The sequence below is a fragment of the Hakea prostrata genome, chromosome 7 (genome assembly GCF_041222555.1).
Source record: "Hakea prostrata isolate BN-2017 chromosome 7, UWA_Hpros_2, whole genome shotgun sequence".
Classification (NCBI taxonomy): domain Eukaryota; kingdom Viridiplantae; phylum Streptophyta; class Magnoliopsida; order Proteales; family Proteaceae; genus Hakea; species Hakea prostrata.
In genome coordinates this window covers 11,053,025-11,068,552 of record NC_142606.1, presented here as the reverse complement: position 1 = coordinate 11,068,552, position 15,528 = coordinate 11,053,025, and the positions used below count along the sequence as shown (strand labels likewise).

General features: G+C 35.1%; 3 protein-coding genes across 3 annotated transcripts; 1 reads left to right on the top strand and 2 right to left on the bottom strand.

Moving 5' to 3' along the window:
• Positions 1-641: 641 nt before the first annotated feature.
• LOC149009734 (magnesium transporter MRS2-F-like) lies at positions 642-6,638 on the bottom strand. The gene is made up of 6 exons (XM_089163623.1): positions 6,071-6,638; positions 4,702-4,866; positions 4,413-4,541; positions 2,909-3,051; positions 1,304-1,433; positions 642-1,122 (listed from the first exon to the last, which is right to left on the bottom strand). Exons 1-6 carry the CDS (start codon positions 6,452-6,454, stop codon positions 844-846), a joined length of 1,230 nt encoding a protein of 409 aa, XP_089019749.1. The 5' UTR covers positions 6,455-6,638; the 3' UTR covers positions 642-843.
• Positions 6,639-8,032: 1,394 nt separating this feature from the next.
• Positions 8,033-12,005, top strand: LOC149009733 (uncharacterized). Its single transcript, XM_089163030.1, has 2 exons — positions 8,033-8,397; positions 11,249-12,005. The coding sequence occupies exons 1-2, from the start codon at positions 8,094-8,096 to the stop codon at positions 11,308-11,310; spliced, it is 366 nt and encodes a 121-aa protein (XP_089019156.1). The 5' UTR covers positions 8,033-8,093; the 3' UTR covers positions 11,311-12,005.
• Positions 12,006-13,160: 1,155 nt separating this feature from the next.
• On the bottom strand, positions 13,161-15,175 carry LOC149009732 (uncharacterized protein At4g26485-like). The gene is made up of 3 exons (XM_089163555.1): positions 14,495-15,175; positions 14,205-14,403; positions 13,161-13,450 (listed from the first exon to the last, which is right to left on the bottom strand). The coding sequence occupies exons 1-3, from the start codon at positions 14,892-14,894 to the stop codon at positions 13,186-13,188; spliced, it is 864 nt and encodes a 287-aa protein (XP_089019681.1). The 5' UTR covers positions 14,895-15,175; the 3' UTR covers positions 13,161-13,185.
• Positions 15,176-15,528: the final 353 nt, after the last annotated feature.

Below are 15,528 nucleotides of genomic sequence, written 5' to 3'. Positions count from 1 at the left end.
GTAACAACTCTATCTTTGTAGTTCTGGATTCCTGTTCTTGTTTCTCATTATTTATTCGATTTAGCGCTTGGGAGAAAGTTGTTCGACTTGATTTCCTTTCTTCTGAAACATTCAAATGAAAATGAAAAAAAAATGTACTATTGCATGAAGGTGTTCGATGGTGACAAAAATGACTTTTAATGATTATGCTTGAGGCTCTACTTTGAAGAACCCACCAAAGATTCTTCTTATTTCATGGCTTTTCAGAGCATGTTATTTGATAGTAATGAAAGTTATCATTTATTCTCAATCAGATCCCCAACTGTCCTTTGGTTATATGATTCTATGAATTTCAAATACCTTGTATCATGAAATTAGATTTTTAATAACCGTTTGATTACTTTTATTAAAATAATTCACCATAATCAATAATTCTCTAGATCTTCGAATTTTGTTAAAAACTGGGATTGTTCAAATTTTATAGTTTGAGGTTAAATTCATGAATTCCTCCAAATTGACCTGATTAAAGAAAAACTTGGTAACTTCCAATATTCAAAGGATCAATGTAACAACTTGGGAAAATCATGAGAGAGACAAGAATTAATCAACACTAACAAAGTAGCCAACAATGCTCAATGCATTAACTTTCAATTGGTTTTGTATTCTTGTTTCTTTATTCTGCTTTCACTGTTCACTGTTATTTCATTTTAAATAAAAATCTTTAGTCTAAATAATACTCAGGAAGCTCACCTGCAGAACCTATCTAAACTTTTATAAATAGCTTAACTGTGTATTAATTCCGTTTCAGGCACTCCAAGATACATCATTGATTGTTATAATATAGCAGGACTGGTAACAAAAGAATCATGCAAGAAGTCCTTTTGTTTTACCCCAACCTACGGCTATGAAAAATAAAACTGCAACACCTGCAAGGGTTCCAAACGTGGTCGCCCAGAATTGCTCAGGAACCCCATCAAAGAGGGTAATATGAATGTTCATTCCGAACAAACCCACAACAACAATCCCTGCATTGAGAACTAAGTTTGCTGTAGTAAGCATCACTCCCATTTGCAGCAGTTGATTCTGTTTGTCATCCAACATGATGTTGACATAGTCTTCAGTGTCATCCACATACTCTCTCAACTTAGGACAAACCAGAAAACTTTGTTATTCCAATAAACTTTGATGATTCACGATTTGGAAACAGAAAAATTGTAGAATTTTGATGGTAATAATATTTCTAAAGCTATACCATTTAACAAAATCTGCCAAACTTCAAACATTTCTAAAGAATTAAACATAGACATAAAGAGAAAATACTTACAGTGGATAGTTTGTGTAATGTGCCATCTATCTGGACAAAGTAAGCTTCTAATAGCATTTCCAGTTCCTCAATTTTAGGCTTTACGGCGCTCAACGTTTCACCATAGAATTCAGTCTCTCTTTCTTCATCCCTGGAAATTGCAAAGATATTATATTAACATGTTTAAATGACTAAGAAACAGAGAAACCATGGATGTCATCACAAATAACCTCAAACAAATGAAAGTGAATTTAATGAGAGAAATTTATGCTGTCATCATACTCGGCGGTGCTCCCCATTAGGTTGCTTGGACATGCAGGTAGAATAATACAAAGGCTAGGATCTATGGATCTAACTGAAACTTCTAAACATTTTTCTTAAGGAATCTTGTGAAGAGCAGTGAGGTAGATAGGAGACACAGCTGCAAAAATATAGTAGCCTAGAATTTCTGAATCTAAATGAAACTCTTCAAATTATTGTTCTCAAGGAATCTGTCCACATGCCCTTTCAAACCATTAGAAAATATATAGGAAGAAGCATTTTCTCTCTTCTGGAAAACAGGACCGAAATGGATATTTGCAGGTTCTTAAAATTTGACCAGGTTAGGCTTGACCATGGTGTATCCTAGTTAAGTTATGCTATATTTGATCACTATACGAGCATGCTTGACTAATTGCAAATTTAGCATGTACAGTCATTCCAGTCACAAGCCTTGATCAAATATTGTGGATGGATCCAATATCCCAGCCTTGCAGGTAGTGGACTTAAAGAAGTAACAACTGAATAGGGTTGGCTAAGCAAAGTCCTTGTGAAGGTGAGACATAACAGAAGTAACAAATACAAACAAAATAGTGAATAGCATCAACTACATATTAGTCCTATACAAACTAAATAGTGTCTGCTACAGGGTCCTGGGCATCTAGTTAGCTCTATTGAAGTCATACTTGAAACAAGGCCCAAACTAAGCATGTCTTTCCACCACTTACTCACGGTTCATTTTAGGCCATCACCGTGCTCTTTTGGAGACTTCAATCTGAGTCAAGTCACTCATCTGAACTGGAGTATCTGAAGGCCTCCTCTGGACATGGCCATGCCAAATTAGGCAAGTATTGAAGTTTATCTTGAATCAGGGCTGCTCCTAAACCAGCTCCAATATGAGCATTTCTTATTTATTTTTTCTGGTTTTACCACTTTTCACCCATATCAATATCCTCATCTCTACTATACTTGGTTTATCCATGACACCTAAGTGCGTAATTTAACACTCTATGCAATACATCATTGCTGATCTTATGGGACTCTCCTGTAAAATTTTTCGCTTGTGGGAGAGGTAGAATACATGTTTTAGATGTTCTTGAATCAGTTTGACTTTCACCATCAGCAGTGTTACACAGTAGAACTGGAAATCAACTTCTTTCAATTCAAATGTCCCAGAAACATGCAAGTTATGGTGACATGCCAGAAATATAATCTATTGTATGCGTAAACGTGGTAGAAATATAGTCTATTGTATGCACAGAGATTGCTCAAAGCACCTTCATTGGAACAATGGTAATCTAAATCACTATTTCTAGTCAATGATTGAATTGAATTATATTTATGACATAAATAGATGACTATTATCACCTTTCATCTAAGTTAATTGAATCCATCTCTGATTCACCTCTGGAAGGGGTGTGATCTGATGGCTGACTGTCAAGTTTTTCTGTTAAATACATCTCGGCCATATCATTGTCATCATCCAGTAGATGTTCGAGTTCATCTCTCACCTAAAAACACAAATATGTTATAAGAATGAAAAAGCAATGAACTGAACGTTCTTACTTGGAAAGCTCCTTAATCAAATAAAAATTTTAAATATGTCCAAGGAAGAAGCTTTCATAGCCACCTCCCCTAAGAATGCTTACTTGTCCAGTAGAGAATCAATTTAGGGGCTGAACATAACAGTTTTTGTTAAATTTGCATGGGCATATCTGAAAAATAACAGCTCCAATGTTTTACTAACCCCTGTGCTTGATTGAAGAGATATTGTCAGCTTCCTACTTAGGGTTTATATATAACTGAGGAAAAGAAAAAAAACTTGATAGTTATTGATGGTTGCTGGATGAGCTCAAGAGTGCATTCTCATACCCAAGAGATAAGGTGACTTTCCCTAGGTTCCCTTGAATTCCCAGTTACAAAGGTGTACATGGTTCTATAACAGGTGGTGTAGGAGTAGCCCCAATTGATCCAATATAATTTATATGGTCAAGAAAGAAGCTTCAAGAGCAGTCTAATTAACAAAAACTTGGGCGTGTTTTTCTTGGAGGAGAAAATCAAACTTTCTTTGTCCTGCTAAACTGATGATTCAGAGATCCCTGGGGTTGTATGCAGTAACAAGATCCTTATTCTCTTTCTTTTAGGGAATGTTGCTTTGGAGTGGCAAGGAATCTTTTCTTTGGAATGTTCCAACATTGATTCATTGAACTACTACTTGAATTACCTGAACAACAAAAACCCTGTAATGAGATAAACTATATAGGATGCCTCCTTGAAATGACTTAACCATTGGAGAAAGTTCATCTAAGAAACAATTTCGTCATAATACTTGAATTGGATGTTGTATTTTTCTTAAAAGGCAGATGACTTGTGTGCTTTTGGTTCATGTACACACTTTGGATCAAACACCGAAGTGATCTCACCTAAGAGAGGAATTTCTTGTTCCAAGCATGTTCAGCTACAATGGTTGGTCTTGATTATCCAAATTTTCAATTGTTTCCTTAATTAACTTATGATTTGGTCCATAAAAGAAAGAACCACGTATACACTCAAAAAATGGTTTCCTAGAATTCTCCAAGCTACCATCGTTATTCCCATTTTCCAAAAGTGTACCAATAGCAGAAGATGCAATGACTAAAGTTGCAAAAGATAGATAGTTAAGGAAAGATAATATCTCAATCGTTCCTTGCTTCCCCCCAAAAAAAAAAAAATCACAACATAAACAAACATTCAAGGAATGTCTATTATATGTTAATTTCTCACAACTCACAACATTCAATCAGATGAATCTCAAATATACTTCAGCCTAGAATCATGGAATTAATCATTTCAAGTAATACTGGAATATACCAAGCATAGGATTTCCACTTACCTTTTGTACACGACCGGATATTGCTACTAGACGACTCTTTATTTGCCTGGCACGTTCTAAAGTAAGCGTGCTAATTTTAGAGGTAAGTTCATCCAAAGCTGGATATGCTTCTTGCTCCAATGTGGAAGTCTGTAATAAATCAGAAATGAATGAAAGGGTTAAAAGGAGAACAATTAAAAATAGATGTTACTATGGTAAACTCCCCACAATTAAGATTGGTAGAACACTCTCATAGAAGTCTTATCTCTCTATAGGAAGAGAGAGAGAGATTAAATGGCCAAAAACATACCTCATACTCAAGAGATCTGCAAGCAGATTCAAGGCAAGCTTCAAGTGCTCTGAACTCAAATGGCAACATCATGTTACCCACAGCTCCATGATGAGGACAAAATGAGGATAAGCCCTCTGATTCCTTGGCTGTAACCTCCATGTCATTATCAGAGCTCTCAGTTGCCTTTGAACAGAAAATAAATCCAATAAACAACAAAACATTCATGTCAAACTCAAATAATCCAAGAAGGTATTTAAATTAACTCTCCGGCAAAGAAATGTTTGCAGAGGGAACCATTGGTGAATTCTTTGAAAGCATAAGCATGCATTGTGTCCCAATGCAACAGCAAGAATGAAACAGAGGCCCTCTCTAGCATAACTTCAAGGCAAGATGACTAAACAATGGCACACATATTAAGGAATAATCATTACTATGCAAAATCATAGATTAGGATGTCATAGTTGACTTTTAACCTATTGACTGTGTCTGCCAGGTTGAAATTGCATCGTGCTTACTGAAGACAGACAGTGTCACAGTGTTTTGCCAAAAATAACCATGGTATGAATGTTCCCCCAGAAAAGAAATATGCTTGCAATGCAGTAAGAATATAGCATTTTCAATTCAGGACAGCCCAGAGCAAAAATTAAAGGCTTATAACAATTTCATCTAAAGTTGGAGAACAGTCTCAAAGGTCATAGATGATGAAGAGTTGAAACTTATTATTTCCATTTTTCATAAAATCAAATCCCTTTGACTCTAAAAAAATATATGGAGTTCAGCATGTCCAGAAGCACAAAAAACTTGCACTATTATTCCCCCCATTCAATACTGGGACATTTATAATCATAGCATTACCATACCTTTTCATAGTTGTTCTGGGTGGGTTATTCGTCAGCAGGTGTTTAACTTTCTACGCATTGGAGGCCCTTGGCCAAATAAGTAGTTCTTATGGATCGGACTAGGAAAAGCAAAAGGATATCTGTTTTGGACAGGTCAGTTCAATCTGGGAAAACCCTCGTGTAGTTTACAGAGGAAACCATCAAAATATTTAGATGGGTTTGCTGCTATTTGTCTGTTGAGAAGGTTAAATATTAAAATTTTCATCGGAATTACAGATCAGCTTTAAGATGTCATAGCAAAAGAAATATACAGCTATTTATTAGTGAACTGAAAGCTTCTTTGGGGTTTTGAACACCTGAATATGAAGTGGGCTATAATTCGATCAACAAAACTAATCTAGAGCAATGTCTTCTGCTTAAGCATCTAGTGGACTCTAAAGGTAAAACATTTAAAAAAAATAATTCTAAATCAGCCTGAGTTTTAAAATTCTGAAGCAACCACCGTTAATCTGAAACAGGAACAGACACAGAAACATGGAAAACATTACCTTCCTGGAAGCCACATTGGAAGACACAACACGATTCTGAAGATCTTGAATGAATGGAGCAACAGCTGGATCCTTGGAATTTAGCACGAAAACCTCAGTCGCGGTGATTATTGCCTTAATGTGCTCCAAATTGATGACAATTGCTTTTTCTCTTCCAAAAATCGACGAGGGATAAGAGAGTATTGGATCAAGAACCCTAAGATCACGCGCAGGTAATCCAGTCCTTTTCATGATCGAATGTTTTCCAATGTCTTCGAGATGCGATTGACCAGATTCGGATACAACAAGCCATGTCCTAATTCCAATCCCTTTTCTTCTTATTTGTGGCGGAACGACTGGAGTCTGGTTGAATTCTTCGTCTGATGAACATTTTGTACCTTTCATCTGATCTACCTGCAAAATTTTCTTGGCTCCAATTTTTGGGTTTTTAGGATTCCAAAGACTCGTCAGGTATACATGATTTCAATTATGTTTTCCGAAATGCAACCCTAGAAATCCGTAGTTCGATCCGTATCTGAAAATCGATTAGAAAGAAAAGAGAGAGAATCTGAATAAACGTTCAATAAAGGAAAAAGAAAGAAAAATTATTGGATAACAACTAAAGTTGTAAAAAGCAAACGTGAAACTAGGAATTGTTTATCGTCGAGGAAACTCGGACGAAAATTAAGGCGGGAACTTTCCAACGGTTACTTTCCATTTTGGAATGACTGGAAAGTGCTAGACGTAACGGGAGTTCTCGACTTGGGCCTTTGGGTGTTGTTGGGCCCAAGGGCCCTTGAATCTTGCAAAAAAAATGAGAATTTTAGTTTACTGTGGGCTTGATGCTATGAAGTTAAACAAGCAATCTAGTGATGGGCTTTTAGCGCCTTTTTTTTGTATGATTTTAATAATTATACATTTATTGTATTTTAAATGTTTTTAGAAATAAATCGAAAAGTGATTTCTATAATTGTCTTGACTATAGATAATATTAAATTATCAGATCTTCTGAAAAATATGATGTTACAAACTAAAAAAGAAAAGAAAACTTTTAAGTACACCTCAAAAAAATTGAATAAAAAATAAAGCAAATTGTACTAGCACTCCTGTATTATTGGATATAATGAGATTTCTGCAAATATTGCTTCTTCTTTTTTGGCACATTTATTTAATGTTTTGTCTTTTGACACTTCTATTGGTTTTTATTATATTACTTTTTAGTTTTGGGTATTATACAAAGTTTGATTTAGTTATAGTTTGGATTAAAACTGAATCAGATTTAGCATTTTTTTTAAGGTTTCAGCTTGGCATATTTTTTAAATAAATTTTGATCATTTGGTAAACCTTGTATTTGGTAAAACTTGTATTTAGAGCTTTTGAAGAGATTTTTTTTTGTTAGGATAAGGAATTGGAAGTTGAGCGAACGAAATTTGCATCTTGTGTCGGTTTTCATTTATAATAATTCTTTGAAATATGCTTCATATTTTTAGAATGACAAAAATAAGTTAAAGTTGTTCTGAAAAAAATCTTTTGAAACTCAAAAAATAAGATAAATTAATTTCTTAAAAACAATAAAATGATTCATTTTGCCACAATTTTTTGTCATCTTTTGAGAATGACAAAATGCCAAAAATAACTCCTTGGTCAAAAGTGTATTACCACCCGATCATCTGATTCGACCTAAAACGATTGTTCTCAATCCCACATTATACATACAAAATGAAAAATCTTTGTTAAAAGATATCATTGAGTTGCTTAAAAGATATCATTGAGTTGCTCAGTAGTATCGCATGGTATCGTGAGATACTTTAAACCTTGATGAAAAGGCCACAGGTATGACTTATTGTGATAAATGTAATATTTCGTATCCTCAATATAAATCAATTAATTCCAAAAAATTTGCTAAAAGATTCTAATCTAATGGGTGTGAATCTTCCTTCAAATGTACAAAGTCGATCCTTCTGGACTCAAGGTGCTGCCATTACAGCATCACTGGAGAATTGGGGTTTCGGGGGTTTAAGGGCGGTCGGCGAAGGATAAGCAGATGGCGTGGGCAAGCAAAGCGTGGAGTGGAGTTATGAGATCATCGAACAACAACACAGTGATCCATTTGTTCTTGTTTGGATCGTTTGTGGCGTTGGGCATTAGGTCGGTTGATCAACAAAGAGACATCGAAGGCTTAGAAGCAGAAAAGGATTCGCTTGTTAAGGCTAATAAAACCCTAAAGAAGACTATGTGGGATTGGAAGCAACAGCTATATGCGGAAGCCTCTGATGATTCCTTTCCTGTTCCTCTTCTAAAACTCAAAGCCATTTATGGTGAAGCGCCTGTTCAAGCCCAACAAATTGGTACTGTACCCTCCTTCCTTCTCTCCCTCTCTCTCTGCACACACACACATTGTTAAAGTCCTTAGATTGTTTTCGGGCTTGTACCAATTTTGGCTGCCATTGGTTGTTTCGTGGCGATTGAAAACTCTGTTTTAATGGATTAACGATTGTATTGGGACCCTATGGTTGTTCTGAATGAGATCTGTGACTCGCACCTCCTGTTTCATTAGATTCTCATTGAGAAACTTTTGACATGAATCGACAAATGTTCTTCCAACCGTTGTTATTCTAACCTGTGAGTGTTTTAAGATTTTGGGTATGAGGTTACGAATTGAAATTCTTGAAACTTATTCTAGCACCAGAGGGTTTATGAATCTTTCTAGACTAGTTAAACATGGCCTTGGAGGTTATGTTGCCATCTTTGCCACCACCGGAATTATTGGTGTGGGTTTGGTTAAAGTAAGGGTTTACAGATTGTTGGGGCAGTCTTAGTGAGAGTAGGGAGAGTGGAAGATAATATTTAGATTGTCTCCAACAGTTGTTCATGTGATGATTGATTAGCAGCTTACTTGGTTTCATTCTTTTCCTTTGGGGGTATCGATATCAAGGCTAACAAGGAGAGCAGGCATTTCATATTTTCACCATTCTTGTGCCCATTTCCTTAATACGATTTTCAGAGAATTGTTGAGTTGGTTCATGATCCCTATGTGATCTTCTAAGTACTCATGGATATTGTAATGCTAATGTCACCTGTCACAATCCAATTCCATATTCCTTACTGACTAGAAGATGCTAAGAGATGATGGGAATTATGCTTCCAATGATCCTTGTGCTATTCTGAATTTTAGAACATCATACAATTGAGCTGCAACTATGGGTCGAACTGGAACCCAGACTCCATGGAATAATGTTATGAACTATCTCCGTCTGTTCAATAACATAGATTCTGACCCGATGCCGTACTATTTAGTGAACCCTGCAGCATTTTTCATTTTGATCAAGAAGCTTTTCTACCTTGCATTTGTCAATGTGAAGCTGAATATGATTACAGGATTGGGAAAAAAATTATATTCATTAGACTTGGGAGCAAGCACTGATTTGGGCAGCATCAGCCCTTAATATACCCATTTGCTTTAGTATTCTGAATGGATGTGCTGAGTAGCAGGAACCTTACTACCTATCCATCAAGCTATTATATAATAGATGGTTGTAAAAACCCTGTGTTTGATCCTATTGGAGATTCTTGGTCAAGTTGGTATGAGTTTGACAACTTCTCATTGTCAGTGCATTAGTGGGTGTTTGAGTATTTGAATAGTTGGCATCTTCAGTGTCTATGTCTTGTCATGAGAAATCATCAGGCATTAGTGTCTCATGATTTTATCATCATACATAACAAGTCATGTTATAATTAGGTTAGCTTGTATATGTGCTTTATTACTTGAATTAGGTTCTATGAATTCGTTCTGCATTTTTCCCATTTGATAACTAAGTGAAAGTTGATTTTGTTGGTACTGATTTGGAGATCTGAACCCCACATTAGAGAACTTGGATGTTGTTTGGTTTAGACATTGGTTAGATGGTCATATTGCTTTTCTCCAATTGTTGTCTTGGGACTTATTATCTGAGTGATTTATTTTACTATTTTCTGTTTTTTTCCCTAGATAAATGAGTGAGGCTGAATTGTCCTTATAAATGTATCAAACTTCTTGGTCTCCCTTATTCAACCATTTGATAGAGAGAAATATGATGCTTGTAATGAATGGTTATTATTCCTGCCATCTCTGGTATCTTTTCTTTTCTGACTTTATGGATCCTATGTCCTGAGATGTCTTTTCTATTTTTACTACTTTTTTAATTTTTTCCTGGATAGATGAGTGAGGATGAATTTTACCATATAATTGATTAATTGTATCATACTTCTTGGTCACCCTTAATCAACTTTTGATGGAAAGAAATATGATGCTCACAATAAATGTCCATATTATCCCTGCCATCTCTACTCTAGTATCTTTTCTTCTTACTTTATGGATTCTCTCAGGATCCTCCAGTGCAGGTCCATACTGCCTCTCATAGGATCCCTGTTTTTATGCTTAGCAATTTACATAATCAGCAATCACGGGATATTATTACCTTACCACCTGTCTTATTAATGTTGTTCTTATTGTTGGCTAGAACTAGTATCTATATTTAGTTATTCTTTTTTTATGGTAGAACTAGTAGAATGATTATACTGGCTCATGAAAATAACTGCTCGTCTAGGAGTAGTATTGTTCAAGGAGTCTAGAGTTCTAACCATGTATGCAGTTAATTGAGTGCATTACGTAGTGGGTCTTCTAATATGATTATATCTAATAAAATAGCCAACACAGCATACTTTTAGTTGAATTGATTCGTAGTTGCAGGATGTATTACCAAGATGTTTTCTATTCAGTGATTCACTTTCTAGCCACTAGCAGCTATGATTATCATGCTCTCTGAGGACCAACATGTCTGAATTAGCTCATTATTATTATTGATGGTGGTAACCTGACTTCCATTCAGATATATCAAGAGTTTGGCTCGCCTTCTCCTTCTGCCTAGCTCAGTTAACCTTTTAATACCTAATTGTGATTTGAGGCTGAAATTTTTTATTCTCCTGCTACAGTAGAATAAGGGAAGGATAAAAAAGTGTTTCTTCATGGGTAAAGTGCATCATTGTCTTAAATTACCAATGACTTGATTGAATGGGAAATTTTAAGCATCAAATTTACATTTGGTTTGTTCCTTTAGCTCCTCTCAGTAGGCAGTAGGCATATTTTACATGTAATAGTTTTTCTCGTGGACTGACATATTTTGTGCTCACAAGGATCTTGGACTGCTTCCCATTTTGCAGGTGTAGCTGGTGAGGCTGTAAAGGAAGAGTCAAAATCTTCTGTACCAAAGTTTGTTATATGAGATCCTGTAACAAATTACTGATGAGGCTAATGTTGTTAAAGAGGCTTCTCCAAAGATTCTTAACTGTTGTCTGTACCCGTTAATGTCAATACCATCCAATGGAACAGCTGCTGCTCATAAACACTTAATTTTTGGGGACGAGGTCATTTTCAAGCAAGTGTTTTTAGTTGATAAGCTGATTTCTTGGGTTCTTAGTTCAACAAAACTTACACGTCTTTTCAGCAAAGGATGCTTTTGAAGATCACTATCTTCAAGCTCATGATCAAGAAATGTTCTGCAACTCTGGTTGATTTGTTTTCATTACCTTACTCATGCAAGGGGATTCTAATTCTTAGCATATTGCAGTGGCCAGCGCCCTGAAATTTTATCCGATAAATTATCGGCCTTCCTAAGCCAACCATTTACCATTTGTGCTCAGATTTCCTTTGGTAATAATTGCGAAACTGCTTGTATTCCCTTTCTTTCTTATTTGTTAACAGGTTTGTAGTTTTGACATTGTGTTTGGAATCCAATGCAGGGTAGGCAATACAGAGCAATAGACTAGAAACCTTTGGTTGTTTTCTCTGCAAACCTTAACAAAATTACCAACTCAACCGATTCAAGATATTGTCTGGTCTGTACTCTGCTTTCAAATCATCCATATGTTTTCCTGTGTTTGCAGTCCAAACATGTGAGGGTTGCTGGGATTGCAATAGAAGTTCCCATCTCCTCCAAACCAATACTTGGTATGGTAACCTGGAAAATCATTCAAATTAAAAAGCACTGCTTTTATGAAATTAAGGCCACTAACTTTAGCCAGGTATTCTATGTTCCATTTAGTATGGAACCCATTCGATTTAAGAGAAACGTGAATTTTTCCATCTTGAGATAGCATCTTCTTGGCATTCTTCAAGAACAAAGAAACCAGGTTTTGATGTCGACTGCATATGTTAAAAAGCCTTCTGCCAAACAAGCAGAGAAGGAGAAATCTCAAACCCTACAAGAAGGGCCGTTAATTGCCAGTAACCCATCTAGCAAGTTAGAAACCAAGGGAAAAAAATCATAACTGGTTCGACTTCATCATATATACAGAAATGTATGTTGAATGTTGATCGATTTACTTTGAAAAAAATACTCCTAAACTGGTTAGATTTCATCATAGAACAGTTACACAAACATTGACATCATAATGTTATCTGAGTTAGGGACTAAGGTCAGATAAGTAGGAGCTCAATCGACTGAATCACCTTGAAAAAGAAATCTGCAACAGAATTAGATCACGGAGTACAATAGACCAAACATATATTGGAGATAATGGAAGCCAACTCAACACCTGTGTGGTTCTTATTGATGATGTTCATCAATTCAAGATTCAAGAATAGTATTCTGTGAATAGAAGATTCTTTGTCAACCATTTGTTGAGAGTTTTCCTTGATTTGATATTAAAAATTTAAAATGGCTTTTCAATGGAACATGTTAGGCAAGTTTATGTGCATCTCGACTATACTCTCAGGTATTTTTATATACATATCATTTCAAACAGGCCAACTCTGGAAAAAAATAAAAATAAAGAAAAAGAGCCTTGAAAATCACTTAAAACAGAAGGGGCTGATTTGATTTTTCACAATAAAACGGTAGATGGAACTGCTATGAAAGGACTGAACAGCAGAATAATACATCATACATCTTATATCAAGTAAAAACTTGGTTTTAGCAACCCACACTACAAGAAAAGGATTTAGCCCAGCTTTTCCGCAGTTATAAAACCACCGTCACCTAGTAATTTTTCCTCCGTATGCATAAAAACCGCCCAACAATATCTCCAATGGTTTCTATATAACCATCATGGAAAATGAATATATTGACAACATCATTGTCTTCATCAATTGATGTATATTACAGTCCAAACATGTAAGTGTTACTGGGGTAGCAATTAAAGTTCCCATCTCCTCCAAATCCATATTTAGTCTGGTAACCTGGATAATCATTCAAATGAAACTTCACTTTTTTTATAAAATTGAGGCCTGAATATGATGCCAGAGACTCTATATCCCATTTAGAATGACGCTTAGATGTTTTGTGAGAGACATGAATTTCTCCATTTTCCAAAAGCATCTTCTTGGCATTCTTGAAGAACAATGTGACCAGCTTTTGATGTCGACTGCATAGATAATAAGTAAATCAAGTTAATTAAAATTATAGCCAGAGATCATTCACTTGTGAAAATTGACCAAGTATTAATAGCAAATCAATGTGCAAATGTTCATGTAGCTAACAAGGGTCTCTTGAGAACCTGGAACGTTAGGGTTAATAGCAAATCAACCTTGCTTTCACCGGATTTTTTGCAAATCAAACTCTTAAACTCGAGTTTGCTATATTACAAAAAATGGAGGATGATCAGCATCCTTGCATGAAAAATATAATGTATTAATTAAGACTTAAAAAAAACCTAATTCTCATTCTCTATTTTGCCTATTTAAAGAAATGAAATATGAGAATCATTTTTGGTAAAAAATGAAAATGATTTGATAACTCTTGCCCATAAAAAATTATAAATTGTTGAATGAAAAATAAGATTAGTATGTCAACAGAAATTAAAAATTGATAAAAATAATAATGAAAATTGAAAATAGATCATTAAAGATTGGGAGTAAGAAAATAAATGAACAATATGATTTTTATAAAAAGAATGTAGTTTGCTATTAAACTCTCAATTCTAGTGAATAGAAAAAAAATTTATTATCTAAAATTCATCACAAACAAAAGGTCTATCAAAATTTATTACCTAAAATTCATGCTAAACAAAAAGTTTATAATGAATTTTGAGTGTTTTTTTATTTTTAAATTTTTTAAACAAAAATGTGTCTTGAATGGATTCCAAACACATAAAAATTCCTCAGCTCCAAACAGATTACCTGAGTTGGGATGACTCGGATTCCTTGTGGGAAAACCCAGCATGGGGGAAGTTAAAGATGATCCGATCAAATCTCATGCCCTTAAGGAACTTATTGCCTGACATATTTGTAGCATCGACTCCATGAAGAACCATACATCCTCCACTCTCCAAATCATCAATATTAGACATGGCATTGCTGTAGTGTTTCTTCAAGAAATCTGAAATACAAAACCAACAATCTTTGACAAAAGTGCAAAACTCAAATATTGTTTATAATCTTAAACGAATTTAATTGAAAAACTGAAATACCTTTTGAATTGAGAGAAGTGGCAACCATGTTCTCAGCAGAACCAAAAGCCTTGGCCAAACAAGCAGAGAAAGAGAAATCTCCCTCCCCAACCAACAGTATCTTCTGAGAACTTCTGTAATGCTTTATCTTTTTCTCTTTTGGCAAACCATCTTTGGAAACTTTGATCTTGGCAACAGTAGAGACATGAGCAATAGATTTAACATCTTCAATATCAATTAGAGTTGCCGTTTCATCTTTTGAAGCTGGGTTGGTATATGGGTTAATAGAGGCAGGAGGAGATGGCTCAACAGCTTCTCTGAACTCAGCATTAGGTACAACAATAACTACCTCTCCTTCATCTTCTTTTGAAACTCTTAGTTTCCACATACCTGGAGTTGGGTTGGTTTGACTTCCCCTCATTGCAGGAAGCTAGTGTTTTGTATATACTCTCTTCATCATTTGTCCATACTATCTTTTTTCTTCCAAATAAAATGCTTCTCACGTACGATATGATCTGACCCATCTCAAGTAAGATTCAGTTCAGTGTGGTAAGAACATGAACTTGTAGAAGAAAACCCCTTGCTTTTTTCCTCTTCCTCTTGATTCAGTCGCACATCTCAGATTTGTAGAATAGGAAGAAGCAAATCACACACAGTGAACACAGATATTTTTATATTTTACTTGGTTCCCCTCCATCCAAGGAAGAGGTAGACCTTAAAGAGTGACATTTCAAAGTGGATCCGTCAGTCTTTTCTTCTTTGAGATTAACTTTTCTTTTTGTCTTTTCTCTTTTGAGATTAATTTTTCTTTTTTCATTTAAGAAATGACAGGAATAAAAAAAAATTAAGACTTAGAATTTCAGAAGTTTATTCTAAAGGATTTCATATGTGACTGAAAAAGCAAAAAAGTTAGAACGCTATTTTGAACATTTTTTAATTTTAAAATCAAAATTTTAATTCAGCCTTATTATTATTTGATGTAAGAAGTGCACTGTTGTGCGCAGCAAACAGATGTGCACAAAAGAAGATTGAAGCAACTGATAGACCCATAGGCC